Genomic DNA, 21,790 nt, shown 5'->3' on the forward strand with positions numbered 1-21,790 from the left:
CAGTGCCTGCTGCTTTGTTGATGGATTGGTTTTAAGTGAATCGTTGTTTTGCCATAGGCCTAACAAGTGAATGTTGGTGGTCGAAGGTGGCCATTTAATTTCAAGGGCTAAACTGAGCAGAAAATCCATGAGACAACAGAAAACACCATAGTGTTAAGGTCCAGATTAAAATGTACTCTCTGTTGGATCATGGTGAGGGCTTCAGCCTTTGGGTTGTATATCCAGAATATCATCAACTGCAAGGCAGACAGAAGGGTCCTGGGGAAGAGAATTGTCCAGGTTTTTTTTTTTTTTTAGGTTCTGGAAGGAAAACAAGTTGTGCTAATACCTTTCAAGGAGAGACTTTTCTGGCAAGAAGACTCAGTTCACCTCCTCCTTTTGAGAGCGGGAGAGACAGCTGCCGTTTCAAGTCTGGCAAGAAAGAACAAAGAACATGAAGTTCGTGACATGATGCTGAGCAGGGGCTCCATCTTCCTTTTATTCTAGATTTAGTTAGCACGCTGGTTTCTCTAATCATTTGCAAATGTTCAGATTCATCTGCCCACATCTGAGCTGGTCCCCTCAGGCTCTCTTTCTAGTCAAAGGAGGGAATAAGCATGGCTGCAGACTGGTTTCTCTCTTCCCGACGTATGCAGTCGAAAGAGTTCAAATTGGCCTGTTCTCTACAGGAGGAAAGCCAGGATGAGTGATAAAGAAAAGCCAGGATGAATGATAACCCCTGTTGGGGATTTTTACATCAGCAACATCTGAAGTTAGCTGAGATGAAGCCTGCACAAGAGATTGTGTATTGTTCCAGGCAAAAAAGAGCTTCCTTTCACTTTTGTACTAGCAAGAGCAATTTGTATAAAATGCATTTTGCGCTCCATTATAGCTGGATTGTGTGCAGGGACCCTAGATTTCAGTGGCAGTGCCCTCCTGCAGCCCTCAGTCTGATGTTGCTAACAATAAGCATCTTCTATCGTGCATGACATCTCCCAGGGAAGCACAGAGAGGTGTCATATCACAGACTTCTGGGCCTCATTTTTATACAATTAACTGGTTTGCCACCTGAAATGTTGTAATTAAGCTTTCACGTGTAAAGCAGGAGCATATGCCACTGTCAAATGAACGTGAATGAGACAAGTCAGGCATTTCATATTAATTTAACTTTACTGTGATTAACCTTTTTCCACTTGTTAGTGGTGACCATGCACACAAACTACTGGTGGTGACTATTGCTTGCAAACAAACTTGAGAGGTTTCTTGGTAAGGTTATGTACTGCGCTGTGCACTAACAACTAGACATATGTTAAAGGTAGGAGTTAGTTCTGTCCAGCCTGACTAATCTCAGTGACACAGAGAAAATTTCACTCAGAGATTTCTTACTCCTAGTAAGTAACATACATCTGAGTTAGCGTTGGATGGACGGAAGATATGTGCTAATGTACTTTGTTTTTATAAGAATGCTGGAACTGTGTCAGCATGGATTTCAAGTTCACAAAGTATCTGACCATAATAGTACTCTACGAGGGGTCATGGCATGGGCTGAGGCATTGGCCCATAATCACCCATACTATACAATTGTTAAACTGTTCCCGACACAAGTTTGACCCATGCCAACATTCCCATGAACAGTTTGTGGGGTGACACAACAGGAAACGTGGAAACCACGTGTTCTGGGACATGGTCTTCAAAACTGCTTGCCCATTGCTTTGTTCCTCAGTTGGTGTCCTGGTTTTGTCTGGGATAGAGTTAATTTTCTTCCTAGTAGCTGATATAGTGCTGTGTTTTGGATTTAGGATGAGAATAATATTGATAACACACTGATGTTTTAGTTGTTGTGAAGTAGTGCTTATAGTAAATCAAGGACTTTTCAGCTTCTCATGCTCTACAGGCTAAGAAGGCTGGAGATGCACAAGAAGCTGGAAGGGGGCACAGCCAGGACAGCTGACCCAGACTGGCCAAAGGGCTATGCCATACCGTATGACATCACACTCAGTATATAAACTAGGAGAAAGCTGGCTGGGGGGCTGCTGCTTGGGGACGTGCTGGGCATCGGTCGGCAGGTGGTGAGCAATTGCATCGTGCATCACTTGCTTTGTATATTCTTTTATTATTATTAGTAGTAGTAGTACTATTTTATTTTATTTCAATTATTAAAATGTTCTCATATCAACCCATGAGGTTTGAGGTTTTTTTGCTTTTTTTTTTTTCTGATTCTCTCCCCCATCCCATCATGGGAGGGAATGAGCAAGTGGCTGTGTGGTGCTCAGTTGCTGGCTGGGATTAAACCGCAACAGTCCTTTTTTGATCAGATCTCCTGTGCAGGTCCCTTGACCTTGTTTTGTTCTATGTCAAAACCAGCTTTCAGAAGGATTTGGACTATTTTCTTCCCTTTCTCAAAGACTTCTTCTGCTGTGTTTCCCCATATGATGATGTCAATTGCAGGTGGTCCGGAGCTTCACCCTGTTCCAGTGCAGTCTGGATCAGTCCATGGAAAATTGTAGGGCTGCGTTGCCACCCCTAGCTCAGTCGGTAGAGCATGAGACTCTTAGTCTCAAAGCACCAAAAAGGACTGTCGTGGTTTAATCCCAGCTGGCAACTGAGCACCACACAGCCGCTTGCTTACCCAGCCCTGGTAAGCAAGCATCTCCCTGATGGGGGAGAGAATAGGAAGAGTAAAAGTGAAAAAAACCCCAAACTCATGGGTTGAGATAAGAACAGTTTAATAATTGAAATAAAATAAAATAAAATAATAATAATAGTAATGGTAAAAGCTACTAGGAAGAAAATTAACTCTATCCCAGCCGAAACCAGGACAGTTGGTTCAGCCACTAACTGGAATGCTGTGTTGTAGACCATGTGTCTTCTGTAGGGTGAACTTAATGGCTGTGGCTCATTTAAGGAAAATGAGAACTGTACACAAGACCCATCCTGACTCTTGTTTGACATCCTTACTTTTCTTTTCTTGAGAAACGAGTGTGATGGCAACACATAACCGTTATCTGAAATCTGATTGCAGGATCATTTTTGCTAGTTAAAATTTCAGGCAGGAATTCAACTCGCCTATTCAGCATCATATTTATCGGGCTGGCAACTACAAAATAATAATTATACTTACAAACTGCACAGATTGGAGCTGGAAGCAATGATTCAATAAAGCCCCACAATACCAGCTGTATAGCTGCCTCCAGGCTAGAGCCGCACTTTGAGTCATCCCATTTAGGAGCTGTCTCCAGCAGTCACTGAAGTCAACAGGAGCCTTTGATTTCTTCTCAGTGGGTGCTGGATCAGATTGCTATAGTCTCCTTTTAAAGTCTAAGAACAAGGGGGCAAAAGGCAAGTTTAGTGAGCTACACTGTATGGATAAAATAATATCACTTTAAGAAGAACCATTGCTTTTGGAGGAACATTAAATCTGCAGGGGGATAAGAGTTCAGGGCACTGCAATTACTACATAATAGTAAAATTTCATCAGCAAGCAAGGACAAAGCTGATTTCTTGGGTAATGCTTGATGTGCAGCATGGGGGAGATTTGTAAAAAAAAATCTGGTTGGAAAATGGACATCATTTAGAAATAAAAACATAACAACAGTGCAGTTCGCATGCAAGGTGCTTGAAGTTAAAAAGGTATTATACACTCATCTAAAACTTTAGAGTGATATATCTGCTGTATATATGGACAATCTTTATTTTGTACTGGTGATCTGTGCAACAAGCCAATCATTTGGCAAAAAATTGCCCAAAATTTCAGTTGGATGAATTGGTTAGTTAGAGCATTACCCATTCCTTTCTCAAGGCCAGTCACACAGGGGTCAGGTTGTTCTGCCAGGAAAATGTCCTAAGAGGAATATTTTATTTTACCTTTGTCAGCACATTGGAAAGGATTTTACTCAAGTCACCTTTGTATATTTTATTCATTAGGGCATGATCCTGAAAGGCTATAGTAACCCTCTGCTTGGAATGATTTTATGCAGTCTGAGGATGATGAGCACCTGCGAGGACATGCAGGGGACCTCATAGGATTAGGTCCTTATTTTGGCCATCTGTGTTCATATATTGGACTTCTGTTCTGAGTTGAAAAATGGGACAGGTTAATTCTATGAGACAAGGTGATGAAACTGTGCTAATCAAAGCATCCTAGCAAAAGCTGCAGGATGAGCACTGAATCTTCTTGGTTTTATCTAATTAAAAGCAATTCTAATTTTATTTTAATATAGATTTGTGTATTTAGTATTACAGATATTGGAGAGGGAAAGGGAAGCAATGATCCCACACAGCCTTTCTCAGGAAGGGCTTAATTTGTTCTTGCCTGCTGATTTTGATGCTCTACCTAGGTGCTATTGAATTAAAACCATTTATTAGTTTGTGGAAAGATTTACTGTAGTGCAGTGCTTCTGAGAAAAATAAAAACTTCTCATCCCTCTTTGGGGATTTGGTAATCAAGGAATAGAAAATTGTATTCTGGAGCTGAAGTTAATGAGAGCTCAATCTGTTCCTTGTGGACCAGAGTGCCCCACGTTCCCTGCAGAGAGGACAGGGAGAAAGCTGGCTCTTCTCCCTTGTCATCCTGAGGCTTCAGCAGATAATCTGCAGCCTGGGTTTGCAGGTTGGAACCTGTTACACCTCAAGTGAAAAAAAGTCTGTTTCTACTTTAGTTACTCTTCCCTCTGATTCTCCACAATGTCAGTGGATTCAAAGATAGATATGAAGATAGGACTCTAGTTATCTTACTGTGATGCTGCAGCACGAAATGGCGAAGTGCCACCAACCACACGGCGGGATCATATTTTTTTCTGTCTAAGCATTTTTAATGCAGTGCCCAGGCACCGTGGAGATAAATTCGTCATAAGCAATTCCAGTTTTAAAGGGGTGGAAAGCTCTTATCACATTTTTCATTTCAAACCACTTTTTGTGGTTCCTCTACCTCAGTGGTTGTCTTTCAGGAGCAATGTTGATAGGTTGTGCTCCAAGATTCATTACTGAAGTTGTGTGCAAAATTGATGGGTCTTGCATTATACTGTCAAGGTGACTTGTTTGACTGGACTGCTTTGCTTTCCTATCCATTAGCAGAAAGTACCCTTCATTAGTAAAAAACCCGATCAACAGACTGCATAATTGCCATTTCTGTCTTACTTAATGGAAAGAATCTTGTTGCACTGCATGTTTTCAACTACGTGCAGCAACCTTCACATTAAAATGCAACAAATTAAGCAGAGCTTTTACAAAAGCCATTTTTTTTACTAACAGTTATAGACTGCAAAGTTTATATGGCTTGCTTTGGACAGAAAATTTCAATTAGAGGTTGAACTATATATAACAAAGAAGCCTAAATAATTGAGAATAAAGCTCCTTCTGAATGTGTAGCTTGCATGGAGTCATCAGGCTTGGAGAGTTGATGTAACAGCTGTCTTTAGGAGACCTCAGGAGTATGCACACATTCTGCTGCCATTGTGGCACTTGAACATTTTAGAATCATAGAATCATAGAATGCTTTGGGATGGAAGGGACCTTTAAAGGTCATCTAGTCCCTCCTCCCTGCAATTGGCAGGGACATCTTCAACTAGATCAGGTTGCCCAGAGCCCCATCCAGCCTGTCCTTGAATGTTTCCAAGGATGGGGCATCTACCACCTCTCTGGGCAACCCGTTCCAGTGGTTCACCACCCTCATTGTAAAAACTGTCTTCCTTATATCCAGTCTGAATCTACCTTCCTTTAGTTTAAACCCATTACCCCTTGTCTTGTCACTATTTGCCCTGCTAAAAGGTCTGTCCCCATCTTTCTTATAGGCCCCCTTTAAGTACTGAAAGGCTGCAATAAGGTCTCCCTGGAGCCTGCTCTTCTCCAGGCTGAACAACCCCAGCTCTTTCAGCCTTTCCTCACAGGAGAGGTGCTCCATCCCTCTGATCATTTTTGTGGCCCTCCTCTGGACCCACTCCAACAGGTCACTGTCCTGTTGTTGCTAGAAGACAGTCTTTTTTATTATACTTAATGTGTGGCTGTAGAACTGTGGGTTTTTTTATTGTGATCCCGTGACTTGAGCCCACATTTGCTGGCCGTGGCCCTTGTGGCTTCCTCCACAGTCTGAAACACCAGGAGGGTCTGTGCTACCCTCTCTGTGTCAGCCACTGTAGCTACCAAGAGCAGTATTGTCCAGCGTGGCAGTAGAGAGGTATGGCTATTATGTGGACTCCTCTTGCTCCTCATGCTCTTCCTTTAGCTATCAAAGTGAATGGGAGCAGGACTGACGCTTGGATTTAAGATGGAAATATTCTTAGGTTTTATGGGGGCTCATATTTATCTCTGTCAGACTTTTCCTTCCCTTTATTCATGTGAGGTCTTTGAGAACTAACAGCCCAACAGCATTGCTATTCTGAGGATATTCTGATATATGTCTTCGAATAGACAAGACACCTGTGGCCATACCAACTCTGGATCACTCACCATCATTTCCTTCATGACCTTTAAAGATGTCAGATGAGACTGTTTTTTTTCCCCCAGTTGCTTCATTCTGCACTAGATGCAATTTCAGGTCCCAGAAGTGAAATCAGGCAGCACATTAATCAACTCTGCTTCCCAGTCTCTGCACTTCTGTCTTTCCATAGTTTATTTTTCTGGCTAATATAACACAGATTTAAAAATGGGGGTATATTAGCCTCTCAAAATACACACAATTCTGCTACCAGCAGTGGAATAATCTCATTTAGATGAAAGGAACTATTTTCTTTTAGTGGAGTGAAATACCTTATCTGCCTCTGTTTGGATTACACTCAAGTGTTATGCCTCCTACAGTATATAGGACTGATATTGCATGCGAGTCATCTGCTCAGTGTATTTTTGGTACGTTGTTGGAAAATATTTCCCTTAGTAATTCTTCAGTGTACGCTGTTGCATGGAGCACAAAAAGAAAAAGCCGCATTACTGAAATAAAAATACAGAGGGGTTTAAAATGTACTCAGCTAATGTATGAAGCTTAATGGCTATCTCTGTAAGTGGGAGGGAGAGAAAAATTGTATCCGGACCACCTCTTATTTATTCTTCACTGGTGTCAGAGTGACCAGAAAGATTTATCGGCATGGCTTTACAGTGAGATGTATAGCCCCGATCTGAATACTGTACTTCAGGTAAAACACACAATAGTGCAATGTAGAAAGTGTATTTGGAAAGGAAGAAAATGTGCTTGTTTCGTGTGGCAAAATAATATAAACCACACTGATTAATCAGTGGCATTGTTAATTTAATAGCAGATGGTAATTTTAGAATTTCTTACATATGGGAATGTTGGCATAAAATTAGACTGAAAACTGATAAAATCTGCAATTCATCTAATTCTTTTTATTTCATAAACTAGACGAACAGTTCCTCAAACTTTTAAGTAAAGTTATTTTTCAGCTGCAGTTCAGTTGTGTAAAACCCGCACATCACATTAAAAAATAGAAAACGGTACAGTAACACTTTATTTTGTTCTGGAGAAAACAACATTGTCATGTAATTGCTTTTTTCTGAGCTCTTTCACTTGACCCTGGTTGCTTATTATAATGTTTTAGGTGCCATAGCTTAGGGTTTATCGACCCCTGCTTGTTGCCCATTTGTTTTATAGTTACTGAGTATTGTAAGGCTTGGAAAGATTAGTGTAGAAATTATAATTTGGTCCTGTTCATTAGAAATGGATGTGGAAAAAGTGTTAGCAGTAAATGTCTTCTTTTCAGCTTTTATTATAAGAGCCTAAAGGGCTGCAGTACCTCAAGCTGCTCAGTATTAACTCGTTCAGTTCTGGGAAGTGTGACTTTGGATGGGCCAGGATGAGGACTGCTCATGTGAGGTAAAACAAGGAGAATTGTGTGTTGGAGGAAAGCTGTTTATAACAACTGCATCTGAGGTTTTTTTTTTTTTTTTCAACATGTAGTCTTTTCAGTCTCCTAAGCAGTAGCGTTGCCATGATTAATGGGGAACAAAAAGTAACTACAATTTTCTCAGGTTGCTGGTCCATGCTCTTTTAACGAAGTGCCTGATTCAGAGCAGTATCAGCATCTCATGGCAGCCAACACCTCCTGGTGCTGTGGTACTATTTTGTAATAAAGCTGCTACCATCATTTTTACTTCTGGATTTACACAGACTAGTATATTACCTATGGTCCATAAGCCAGGTGTCAAGGTTAGTTGCATGCAGCTTGAAGAGACGGATCACAAACATTCATATCTTGATAAGGTCAAAACATTAGAATATTACATATGAATGTAGACCACTGCCATGAATAATATGGTGTATACATAAAGTAAAAATTGATGTAGTAATCAAAATTCTTTTACTGAGTGAAACGAAAAGTCATCCAAAATGAATGTGAAAAATCAAAAAGATGTGTTAGACTTTTACAGTTTTACTGGTAAGAAAAGCCATGGGTGTTTGTGCCTTCTGTCTGCTCCTCAGGTAGAGAAGGAGCAGTGGAATGTACCTCGCAAGTTTACTTCAAATGCTTTTATCTGAGCAGTCATGTTTGAAGAAATCAGGAAGCTCTTGTTATATAAGGATTTGATTTTCAGGTGTGAATTACAGAAAGAGAGGGCTTTGCACAGTATATGAAACCTTCAATATCTAGCACAAGTGGTATATAGCTCAATCCCTCAGTTCAAGGAATAGACTTGATACTTACTAAAACATGGCTTAGTAAAAATAACTAGCACACACCATTAAAGGTCTACCCTAAGTATTTTTAGATTGAATTAACTTGAAATTTTAAATTGAATAAATGAATTAATTTTTAAATTTAATTAAAGCAATTTACTTCATATAATTTAGAAGCTGAGTTTTATACTTTAATAAAAACATAAAAGCACAGAAATTGAATACAGATATAATACTTTCAAAGTTATTTTTACCTGAACTCATTAGGCAATACAAGCACTTTTTCCTATCATCAATCAAAAATGTCCTGTGTATTTGTTTGCTTCTAATGGAAGTTACAGAAAGAAGAAACGTAGAAAGAAAACTTACTGTGTACTTCAACTGGACTGTGTACTTGAACTCTGAATACATCAAATTATGATGGTACAATGAAATATCGAAGGGGGAAAAAAATACATACTGTATTTACATGAATTCTAAGAAGTTGTATAGTTTTTTTTATTCTCCTCATTATACAAAAGAAACTGTGAATTAACTTGATGGCTGCTTGAAAGGATTAATTCAGAAACACAATATCTTAGAAGGACTAAAAGCCCTGGAACACATTTCTAAAAGATTCTCAAACTGTAAGAAAAGGTAGCTTAAGATCTATAATTTTAAATGTAAATATTTATTTTAAAATCAGAAGATGCTAGACTGCTAGTAGCATTTTGTTTATTGAAAATTTCAGTAGATAGATAGTTTTGTAACTTTTCTTTGATAAACTACACAGTAGTGTCCTGAACTGTCAGTTTTCTGTTGTGGACTATTACCCACTAAGTAAAATGAACAAGTTTACTGTGTTCAGGAAAATGAATTTGTACTTCCACCTTCACTTGGTAGGTCATCCTACTAGTATTTCAGAGACAGTTCTCTACTCCTAGCCCTTTTATTTTAGCATGTCCTCAGCAACTGAAGACATCCAGTGAATGGTTATTTTTTTTTTTTTACTACTTCTTTGTGTTTGAAACACCATTTTACTTAGTCAAGCATATTGTACTTTGCAGATAGTACGTTTTACTGCACCCTGTAAACAGGAATAGTAAGTCTTAACAGTGGAGGTGCAGAAGACAGTGTAGAAATACAACTAGTAGTTGTATTTCTAGTTATCCACTAAAGATGCATTAAGCCCCAATTCTACAGTTACTCTATGCAATTTCAAGTTACCAAAGGCGGCCTTGTATGACAGCTTTGCCTGTTGTTTGCAAGGACAGCTGAAGAAATGACTGATGGGCTTTCTCTGTATCTTTCCCTGACTTCTGTTTATACCTCTTGTTTTTTTCAGCTAAGGTGGGAAATGTAATTAGAGTGTATAATGACAGTTACAACAGACCCAGAAACACGAGATTGATTCCCATGACAGCTGAAAAACCCTCCATGCAGTATGTATAAACGGGCCCACTTTCTGAGTTCTAATTAACTTTATTAATGTTTAGTGCAGAAAGTACGAAGGCAACTTAAACAAGGATATAAAAAGACTGGAGCATTGAAACACTGGTTTCATGTAACTGACTCTTATTGAAAGACATATTTTTCAGCATTTTGTAAAGAAAAATAGAGTAATTTAGATGAAAGATATTAGATACCTAATACACTCTTATAATAAGGAAGCTTTAAATAATGGAGCAAAGATCCTAATAGTAGCTTCCTACTTGGTAACATAGGTAGAGATTCTTTATGATGTGCAATTAATAAATACGATAGCGAACACGTAACAATGTACAATGACAGTGGGATAAAAGAGATGCAATTATGTGCAAGATTCCCATTGTGCCAGCAAATAAGACTTTATGGGCTATTGGAAAATGAGTTTGTGAAAAGCCAATTGTAAAAACCTTTTCCATTACATGTTCCTTTTATAGAAACATATTAACTCACATGTGAAAAGATAAAAAATTACACTAGTAAATAACTGTGAAGACATTTTCCCCCACTATGGACACAATTGCAAAACCATGCAATCACAGAAATCATATATATTATTTTGATATAACAATCATAACTAAGCTTAACAGCAGTGATATATTAATCACACATAAAGTATATTATTTGCATAGATTTTTTGTTTACTGTCCATGGATATATATTTTGTAAATACATATATAATTCAGCAAACTTTGGTGGTCTTTGATGAACTCAAACTTGAACATGGCTGATTTATATGATACTTATTTCCTATTACTATAATTGCAAAGGATGCTCTAATAATAGTTTTTAGGTACTAAAACCTCTTAAGTATAGCAATTGCAGTAGAAAATATAAGAATACCTTTTCTGTTATTCACTGACCCTTACTCCAAGGCATGACGATTTAACAATATTATTTAAATTTAAAAGATATTCCTATTTTGAGAAACTCTCAAAACCCGTGGTCTGCAGTTTGTCCACTAAAAGGATTGTGCCTTGGAATAATTTAGTATCTGTTTCTTCTGATATTTTTCATATGCTCAGAAGGTAAAAACATACAATAAAAATCATCTTGCAGTTATGCAAAACTATAGCATCATTTTGTACAATCATGCAACCAAACAGTTTAGAAGTAGAGTATTCATCCATAGAGAAGCTGGGAACTCAGAAGTATGCAATGTCAATAATAGAAAATTAGTGTATCTTTAAAGATGTAGGCTATTATAGCTTGTTTTTAAGCTTTGATTTAATCCTTTATGTGATTATTCTACAGTGCTCGCAGTCTTGCCAGGAGAGCTTCTACTTCTGGAATGGCTTCTCCCTTAGAAGATGACTGGATACGATCTATTTTCTTTTCTTTGGTCCCTTCTCCATGACAGGCTTCCTTTCTCCCAACAGCCTTGTTCCATGCTGTAGAAGAACTTGTTTCCATATCATAAGTAACCTCTTTGGTGACTGGGCTTCTTGTCAGGCTTAAACTGATACTGTGGTGCGAACATGACTTCTCTAGTTGTCCTTTCTGGTTCTCTGCAGAAGATAAAACAAATAAACCTCGTTTCACTATTAAAATACTCAGTTTCAATATTTTGTAGTATAAAAAGACCTCTTGATCAGACAAAATTTTACATGCAGATGATGTACTAGAAGGAGTAATGATTGCCAAGGAGGCAAGACAAAAAATATTATCACTTCAAAAGCAGTGGGCTTGGTCCCTTGGAAGTGATACAGACTTTACATGACTTCATTAGATTAGCATCTATATTTCCTACAAAATCACAGCTAGAACCTGACAGGATCCTCCTTTCTTACTGGAGTCAAAGAGAAAACAGAGTACTCTGCACTTCTCAGTGTCTTCCAAAGTTTTATCTGGTTAATTACATTTTCCACATATTTTTTTAATTGTTCAAATTTTAAAATGTATTTTAAAAATCTATTTCAATTTAATTTTCTATTGTAATAATTGTTCTTTCCTTTGTGTTCTTTTAGGAAGCTAGGTAATTTTCAGAATTTGCATAACTTGCTACTTTTTGCTGAACATCACTGGCATTGATTGTCACAAAAGTTCCACTCAGTTAATATCCAGGAGCTTTGCTGAATTGACATGTATTAACAGACAAATTTCTTTTTTTTGTTCCCTCCCCCCAAATCAAGAGACTGTTCTCAAAACCAGCACATGAGTGGTCCCTCTCATAGATCTCAAACTTTTTAAAAACAGGCATACTCAGTATTCATGTAACCTTGAGCAAGGCTTGAAAATGGCTTCAACAAACTTGACATGACATTTAAAGTTTTTTGGTTATTCACTGAAAGATGTTCCATCATCCCAATAGTAATGACTTTGGAGCACAGGCAGTCACTCATGACAGTGTGTTTTATGTGAGTGCTGAAAATTCCTACCGAAAACAGCTTGTACATTAAAAGGCAGCTGCTGAAGATATTTACTGCACTGTCATTCCCTGACCAGGGGCTCTCGGTGATGGATGAGGATTTTACACACTTTCTTGGACAATCTCAGCGAATTTTGTAAGTATGATCACCTTTCAGCAAGTGGAGGAAAATAAATACCTTATTTCTGTCATCTTCTAAATCAGATAAACAATTCTTAATTAAAATTTGATAATAGCTGAATTTTGCACTTAACTGAAAAATGTAATTTCGATTTTATACTATGGAAAATAGTTTGACCCTGAAGATACAGCAGCACACATTTCAGTTTTCCTGAAACACAGGAGGCCAAAGATTGGGTATGAACACATCTTTATAATTACATAAAATAAACCAACCATATATAATTAAAATATCCCTTTTATGTACACTTTTAAATATCTCGTTCTATTTAAATGTTTATATTTATTGATTCTGAACACATATTTGCAGGTTACTAAAAGCATGCTACCTGTATCAATATGCAAAATACTAGCTGCACCATAGCCCTTTTTGTTTGCATTCAGTCTAGGGGCAGTGGGAAAAATACTTGGTGTTTTGAAAATCAATACTTTTTTTTGATGTAGAAAAAGCCATATTGTATTAATCAGAGATTAAGTATAGGTGTTGGACTTTATAAAAGGGCAACAATAAATGAGGCAGTGAAAGTAAGCTTCTCAAGCATACCAACACCCAAATTCTAACTACTTTGCAGTTCAGCTAAGTCTTCACTCCAAAATACTCAAGCGTGAGGATCAGTTAGGTATAATGAACTAGATTGAATAATGGAGGTGGTGAACACTTACTTATGAACTGAGGCCTCAAAGTAAAATCCACCAATATTTTCCCCAGTTTCTCATAGCGTGCGAGGGGCAGAGAAAGGTGCCTTACAGTGAGATTTAGAACAGCAGAGTCTAAGCAGGGAACTGCTGCAAGTTAGCTATTAAGAAGTAGTAGATGTTGGGATCCATCTAAACTCTTGTCCTGCTTTGAAGCTTGGTAACTGACTCAGCCTTGCAGAAAGGTGGGTCCCATAACTTGCTGCCTACAATCTGGAATTGTTGCATGGGGATAGTGACTGAGTTAAGCTGAGTACAGCTGTGTCTTTTTTCCCCCCTTAAAATAGCAGCAATCGTGTTGGTATTTGTGACTTTCTAGGCATAGACTAATGCCTAGAGCATAAGTTGAGCATTCAGCTTGAAGGACCAGAGTCTTTCCCTTCAGTTTGAGAGGTCCTGAAACAATGGGAAATGGGATTAAGAAAGTGCCTTAATCACTGGCCAGTTTATTTGAATAGTCCATGTTTCATCTGTTGTAACTCCTGTGCAGTGAAGATGCCATGATTCACTGGAAAAATCACAAAGTGTCATGTTCTTAATACGTGACACTACACTAGTGATTAGCAGCACTTCCTAAATGATGACAACACTTTGGTCTCAGCCATACTACAAAAAATACTGAGCAGCTAGTGTCAATTAAAAAAAAAAAAAAAAAAAAAAAAAAAAGATTTGGACACACATATTTTATCTAAATCCAGTTTCATCATCTCAAAGTTGTTATTTCAGCTGCTTCCTAAATCAGGTGGCATCTTTTCTGTGTATGTTCTTTCAGTCAAGGAGGAACTTGTCCATATAGCATTGCTATGCCTAAGTGCATGTCCAGTATTAACAGATGTGTAGGTAGGCAGTTCCCTGCTTAGTAAACTGGCTGTTGTGAATCTCATTCAGAAATGCTGAACTTTTTGCTAGGCCTGGCTCAGAAAGCATACATATTTACTTACAGTCCTAGATTTCACTTTGGTAAATATGCACCTAAAGAATTAACTGCTGTAATACGTGAGGTATATATGCTGCTGGTGGCATTCTTCTTATCAGAGTGAAAGATCACTTCCATTTAAGTCAAAGTTTAAAATTCCTTAGGTAGGAGCAAGATAAAAAGTCTCACTAATTCCTCAGAAATGTTAATGTCTACCTGCCAGTTTTTTTATTTTAATCAAGCAGGAATTAATTTGTGTTAACCCCAAACTCTTAAACACCCTGTACTGCTTCACACACTGATTCAAAACTTGCACGCGTCAGTGATTTGCTACCCCATCCATTCCACAGTCATGACTTTGGATTGCTACCACACCTCTCCTGAATCTTACGCTATAGTGGTAAAACCAAAGTCCATTTTCAACCTGCAACTGTTGAGGTGGGTGGTTTAAAAGAGCCAATGCACTTTGCATACAAATTTAAAACTACAAGGCTGCAAGCTGCTGCAGGTTAGCATGTAGCTTTGATCAGGACAGTAGAAGAGCTGGATTTCCTTAGTGTAGTCCGATAAAGGCTATGAAGGATATAGTCATTTGCTTTCAAGAAAAGCCCCAAGTCGAGACTGACTGACAAAGTAAGCACACGAATAAGCAGCCATTAATATATTTCTATTAGAAGTTAAAACCTTTTGAACCATCAGAGTAATGAAGTTTTGTAATGCACACATATAGAAGTGAGAGCAAAAAACCATAACCAGTTATAAGGAGGAATTTGATCTGTTTCTGAAGATGATATTTGATATGGTTGCCTGCAACAGCAAGGAGATGGCTTAGTGACATCGGGCCACCATTTTAATCTTACATTTCTAGAACAAGGGCACCCACAGAAAACCCATAAACCATACAGATACAAACAGCCTTTTCTAAACTACTTTGAACCATTACATCATGGATATACATAAATCTGTTTTGTACTTTTGGCAGTAAACTATATTTGAAACAAAGTGCAGAATAATATAAATATATTTACACACTTACACACCTTGGTTCAAATACACTTTTAGAGAATTGAATATAATAAAGTTATAGAAGATTTAAAGAAAACTACTCATGGAAAGGCACTTCTACATGAAGTCTTGTTAAGAAGAAAGCTTACATTTCTGGAGATGCACTATTTGTCCACCTACTGTAGCAAGGTGTACCTTCCGGCAGTAGCAAGACAAAAAGAAATCAGACATTAAAAATCACTGGATAAAGACAGAACTTATTAATTTGCTGTATATATTGGAAGTAGCTGAGACAAGTTTCTAATGTTTGGTCACTTTTAGCAATCAAAAACTGTCATTCACCTGTACCGTAACAATCACTATGCAGATGAAAAAAAAACAAAGCCTTTGAATTCATGCTTAACTTTTCTAAACACTGGGGTGAGAAGACATGTGCGCATAATAGTTTTGACTTTACTGCTACTGAATGCTTCCAGGCACAGGTTAGGCAGAGATCGCATTGTACGCTACTAAAGTCTCAGTGTCCACATTCCATGACATTTAAATCTTTTTCTTTCCCTTGTTCAATATCTAACTCTTGTGTGTCCTTCAAACCTATTAAAATTCAGTTTTCGCAGATATGAATTCCCTGAACATTGCTGTTAACCAAAACCATTTCAAAATCATATTCACATAACCTAGAGCCAAATAGTTACTATCATCTAGATACAAGTCTTTTAAAATTACTTTGATTAACAGCAATGCTCAGGAAATTCAGTTGATAGAAAATTGTGCTTAATAGCTTTCCATAGTTTAAACGGTGTCCTAGCATAGAATAACTTATAATGATATGCTTATAATCTATTAAAAGCTACATACTTCATATTCAGAAAAAGGAAATTGTGGGCTAGCATGTGAACAAGAAAAAATCAGTAGTATGAGACCTGCCTGCTGTGAACTTGGGGAAGCAAAATATGATCAATTGGAGATTTTTAAATCCTGCATATTACTGTTATATATTACCTTTAATAGAGAACAAAAATGATTGCAAGAGACTCACTAGAGTAGAGATAAGGATTTTTTTAAAACGACTAATAAATATTTAAAATAAAAAAGGGCTTTGAAAAGCTTTATTTCATTGCATAGTTTCTCAATAAAAGTCTTGATACTAAGGACATATTTAGTTTTTATGTAAATACTTGTACACCGATTGAAAAATAAAGTTGCAAATACAATAAGGAGAACTGCATTACACGGCATTATATGCTTGTATTACAGTCATACATCTCAATGTGTGGCATGACAAAATTGTAACATAAGAAAGAACAATTGCAGTTACAACCTCATTACATCTTTTACCAAGTTAACAGGGAAAAATGCTCCAAAACCCAGTGGAATATTTTTGATTTCTCTGGCTTGTGCTTCACATGCTATGTCATATTCCTTAAGCAATGTCTATGCCAAGCTTTTCTAAAGCGCACACATACCAACCTCACCACCAATTCAAATTATTTTTACATTGTAAGTCATGACTTGCCTGTGCTAGAAGATACTCTGAGGGAATGGCCTCATGCCAAATAGCTTTGGCTTGGAAAAAATAACAGCCCTAGCCATAATCCTCATCACTGGCTCCCCAGTGTGGTGCCATAGTTTGTCTCTGGTTCTCTGTTCCTGATGCATGGAACTGAAAGTCAGGGAAAAGCTACAGCACCATGTTGGTGCTGCACTCACATGTTTTCCCAGCAAAACTGAAGGGGAAAAGAGAATGTGTTTTTGATGGCAGTGTGATGTGCTGATTCTGGATGCAGCTGTACAGCATTCCTACAAGCTGGAATGCTTGCAGCAGTCCAGCTTCTGTCTGGAAGTCCTGCCCATCTTCCACAAATTACATTGACCACATCATCACGCATGTCCCAGTGCAACCTTAACAAGCGTATTTAGACAATGGTCACATACCACGGGCCTTGTGACGTTATCACTGTATACGCCCATATGCTCCATCTAAATAAACAGAAGCCCTTGAGAAGTTAGTCTGGAGATGTTCCTAAGGGGTTCCCTTGCCAATACCAAAGTATAAAGCATCCCTGGTGCTTTGCTGATGATATGAGGAAAACAGCAAAAGAGTTTCTAAGTATGAACTACCTTTTTCTGACATAAACTGGGCAATACTGGCTTATGTTTCAGATGGTTGAGATGTACTTAGACTCTTATTTTGAAAGGCTGAATATGACCACTGCTGGCAGACATTTTGATGACCTCAGTTTTTAAGTTCACAACAAGGTGGAGGTTCTGAATTCCCACTTCAGCTGCATCTAGCTTCAGCTCTAAAGCAGCCGCAGGGCACAGCTGAGCCTGTCACCCCTTTCTGCCATTAGTTGCCTCACTGATGGGACTGAGTGTAACCTGTGGTGCTAAGGGGGGTAGGAGAGGGGTATGGAGTGAAGCCGAGCCTAAGAAAGCAGGAGGAGTATGTTTTCCCTAAGTGTTTTGATTCTTTTTTTGGTTCTGTTTCCCAATACCCAAATCAGTAGTGTTATATATTGGCAATATATTAATTTTCCCCAAGTCAAGACTGATTTGCCCGTAACTGGTAAGTGATCTCCCTGTCTTCGTCTTGACCCATGAGCTTTCCTGCTCCTGTTCTTCCTATTCCCCTCCCCATCCCACCCCACCAAAGGGGGAACTGAATGAGCGGCTGGATGGGAGTTTGACTGCTACCTGAGACCAACCCACCACAATGGCTTAGAGATAAGACGACTCTATCTGTCTTTTAGCATTCCCTATTTTAAATTTTCGAATTAAAAAACCCCACCAATTCTGAAAATTGTCATTTTGAACTTCCAGATTCCAAACCCTTGGCTCCAAAATGTCAACGAGAAAATCATTAATTCTTGTTTTCCTCTCAAGTATGAAATGAGGGTCTTGCTTCTTACACTGGCCCCCCATTCCTATTAGAGACTAAGATACTGGACAGTTGTGAGCCCTGAGTTTTTTCAGGCACCCAGCTTTCCTTGATGTCATTTATACAGCCCAAAGTTGGCCTTCTGAAATCCATTTCCAAACCTTGGCATTGATGTTAGAACATAACAAGACATAATTATCTTAAAAGCCTGCCTTACCACCCAGAAGCAGAATCTAGACATAATATGAAAGACTGCTATAGCTAGAAGGTCCACGTCTATTACATAACATCAGTCATAAAAAATGGGATAGCTCCTTGCTGGATAGTATAATGGAAAATACCTTAAATAATACTTTTTATTGCCACTTTTTATTAGTTGCATATTTTTTCAACAATTTCTGTGACTGACAAGGGTAGGATTGGAGAATGTCCCTGAAATGTTAAAGGAGCACTGTGTGTTGTTACGACTTATTTCAGTTATACCCTGCAGCCCCAGCCCTAACACCTAAAGGAGTTGTAGCTGTACTTGAATGGTCTTTGCTTGATAAGTAATTTCTCACACCTTAGTATTTCATGCTAAATGCTCACAACTTGACTAATCTAAAGCAGACAATAATTAATGAGGCATGGAAAAGTGTTACTGAGTTTTGGAACATTTAAAAAAAATTACTTTTATGCACATTTAATTTAATAGTTGCTGCTATTCTTGAGTGTTGTGTTAAAAAGGTGTGAAATGCAAGGAATAAACACTAACCAGTAAGTTCAATTTAGATGAGACAAAGTTTTCAGAAACAGCGAATATAGGTTTTTTTGTTCATTTCAAAGGCAAGAACAGAGTATGTCAGCACCAAGTCAGGCTAACATAGAGGATTTATAGAAAATAAATTTCAAAGAAAATCAATTACAAACTGTGAGCAAACTAATTTGTCGTGAGAGGAACTATGCTGGACCAGTTCCCTTTTACTTGGCCTTAAAGCAAAGCCTTTAAAAATTCTTTTAATCCCTTACCTACCTACACCTTCTCAAAGATTACTTTAAGTTCCTGTTGATCACTCCATTCAATCTTTTTCCTGTCTTTTCCAAGTGTACTTTGCATTTGCATTGAGTTGGGACCCATTTCTCTCTTTAAACTAATATATTCTCACCTCTAATATGGCAATGACTTCTGTTACAAGAAATGCAACTTTAAGTTACTGGTATTTAAATGAAAATCTTGAGTGCCTGTCAAGATGAAAAGAGAACAAAAGTGTGGATCAGACTACTGACAGAAATCACCCAAGGTTTTTATGTAAGTGAGAGAAGAAACCTCTGGAAGTGTCTGACGGCTAATTCAGACTTAGGAGTTTCGCATCCTCCCTATTTCACTGTAAATTACAGTGGATCTTCTGTGTCTTCTTATGCAACTTTCCCCACATGAAGGCACATTTGGGAGTTTCTAGGAAACTGCAAAATGGAAACTTCCAAAACAGAAACCTACTTTGTGGTCTATTGATTTTTAGAGCACATGGTTTGAATCATTCTTAAAAAACCTAAATGTGTAAGTCTCTTAATTTCAAAATAATTAATTTGGCATCTTTAGTATTAATAAATAATAAATTAATCTTCTTACTTATGTTGGGATGAAGGAGGTAAAAAGATAAATATTGATCTACATGGATACCCAGTGGCAGTGGGTCTTCAGGCAGTGACCAGAAATGTTATGCAGCCTAGGTGTTTATAGGATTTCTCCCAAGGTACAAATAGGATAAACACCAACTTTTTCTCTTCTTTAAGTCAGGAAATGATCAGGAAATTACAATGATAAAACTGGAAGTTAACACATTTAGACTATTTTAAATTCCTGAAATGTTGTTTATTACTTGTTTTTTCACTTTGTTCACAAGTATATTGTAGCTTGTCATTTCAAATCCTCTTTAGAGTTAACAGAGAGTCAAAAATGATGACTGTATAAGGTAGTGATCTGTGACAAGATACATAGAGGTCCATAGTCTAAAGCTATCCTCTGTACAGCAGACAACAATTTATGTAGATCCCACATACTGAACTGCCACTGATGCCTTTGAGCAGTAGACACATTTAGTCTCCAAACCTGCGTGCATAACATCTACCTACAGATGAATACTGCTTTCAAAGTACATGTTGATAAATAATTTCAGGAATATGCATAAAGACTGCTGCCATCAAAGGAAAGCCACTGGCAGCTGCAATGGGTAATGATAAGTAATATGCTTATGAAAATAACCAAAATGGAAAAGAAACACAAAATTTGTGTCTTCTTTTACCAATTGTTGCAGAAAAAAAACACAGTAGGAAGCCTCCTACCTCTGGAAAATATAGACCCCAACAAATACAAACAATGAAGCAATCTTAAAGACTGACCTGATATTTGTAAGATTCCACTCTCTGCAGTTCTAAATAACGTTGTTGTTTCTGTTAAGTATTTACTATTTAGCATAAACATTTTTTAAAAACTATATCACTATGTCTAGCAATTGCCTTAAGAGTTTAGCACTAAATTATTTCTTATCCTCTCTTCTTGACATTAAATGTTTACAAGCTATTCCCTAACTATTCTAATAACTGCTACAAAACCATAGAATTTGTATTTCTTGTTTTTAGCCCAAACTTCCATTCCCAGGTTTATATCAGCAATCAGAGTATTGGTAGGTTGCACTGCCTGAAGGTAGAGCACAAATATTTTGTAATGTCAGATCCAACTGATGGGAAAAATTGGCTTTCCCTCATCACCTGTTGTACTTCTCTCCTAAGGAATTGATCTGCTTCTAAGGGAAAGGGGGATCTAGAGAGTCCTGCAAATGTTTTTGGGAGCAGCATAAAGATGAAAGGCTAGAGCTGAAAGAAAATTAGGTGGGTGTTAGTTTTAACAGTTGAGTAGAAACATAATTTTCTCACATTCCTGTAACAGGTACTGGACCAATGTCCTGGGGCAGTTCTTGCCCTCACAGGTCACAGTCACAGTAGGCTGTTGTTCACTATTATCCAAAAGATTGCAAGAATAGCATACAGCTCTCAGGCTCCTCTCATTTTAAAATGTTTTTCAAACAAGTCTCTGGAGTGAAGTAGGGCAACAGAGCATGCTGCATGCTGTTGTTGCTATGACAGGTGAGAGTGTAGTGATTTACTAACCTGAAAAAGTATTTATGGGAACTCCAAATTCTACGTAGATCGAAAAAAGATTTACACAACATTGATGTCAGATTAAAGATATCTGTGATTCTGTATACCGTGGGTGCTTCTCAACAGGACTGAAGCAGACCTGATTGATTGTGAAGTTTAACCTGTGTAAACTAACATCCAAGATTGCCTTCATGAACACACCGGAGATAGGATGAAGCCGAATCATCTTAGTTCATGTAACTTTAATTGTTCAAATATTGTTATTATGGTCCTTTCTTTCCTCTGACAAAGCTCTGCAGAAAACAGTCAAAAGCATGCTATCAAGGAGACTGAAACTGTGTAGCCAGAGAGAGTACATTTTCAAGAAGATACTCACACAAAACTAAATACTGGGAAATAAAGGCAGAGGAAAAGTGATTCATTTTCCCCCTTGATCTGCAAGATGATTGCATATATATTCCTTTGACAATTCATCTCTCTCTCTTTATATGAAGCTCTAATTAATGTTATGTGCTTTCACTTAATTGTTTCTTCTCTTTG

General features: G+C 37.8%; 1 protein-coding gene across 1 annotated transcript in view; it reads right to left on the reverse strand.

The window, feature by feature from the left end:
* Positions 1 to 11,314: 11,314 nt before the first annotated feature.
* Positions 11,315 to 21,790, reverse strand: part of DIAPH3 (diaphanous related formin 3) — a gene marked incomplete at both ends in the record, with an annotated part of 259,224 nt that continues 248,748 nt past the window's right edge. Inside the window, one exon of the mRNA XM_082303926.1 lies at positions 11,315 to 11,574. Within this exon, the coding sequence (XP_082160052.1) occupies positions 11,315 to 11,574 (260 nt within the window). The remainder of the gene's footprint in view (positions 11,575 to 21,790) is intronic.

This window comes from Platalea leucorodia (genome assembly GCF_965183815.1).
Source record: "Platalea leucorodia genome assembly, chromosome: 2".
Lineage (NCBI taxonomy): Eukaryota > Metazoa > Chordata > Aves > Pelecaniformes > Threskiornithidae > Platalea > Platalea leucorodia.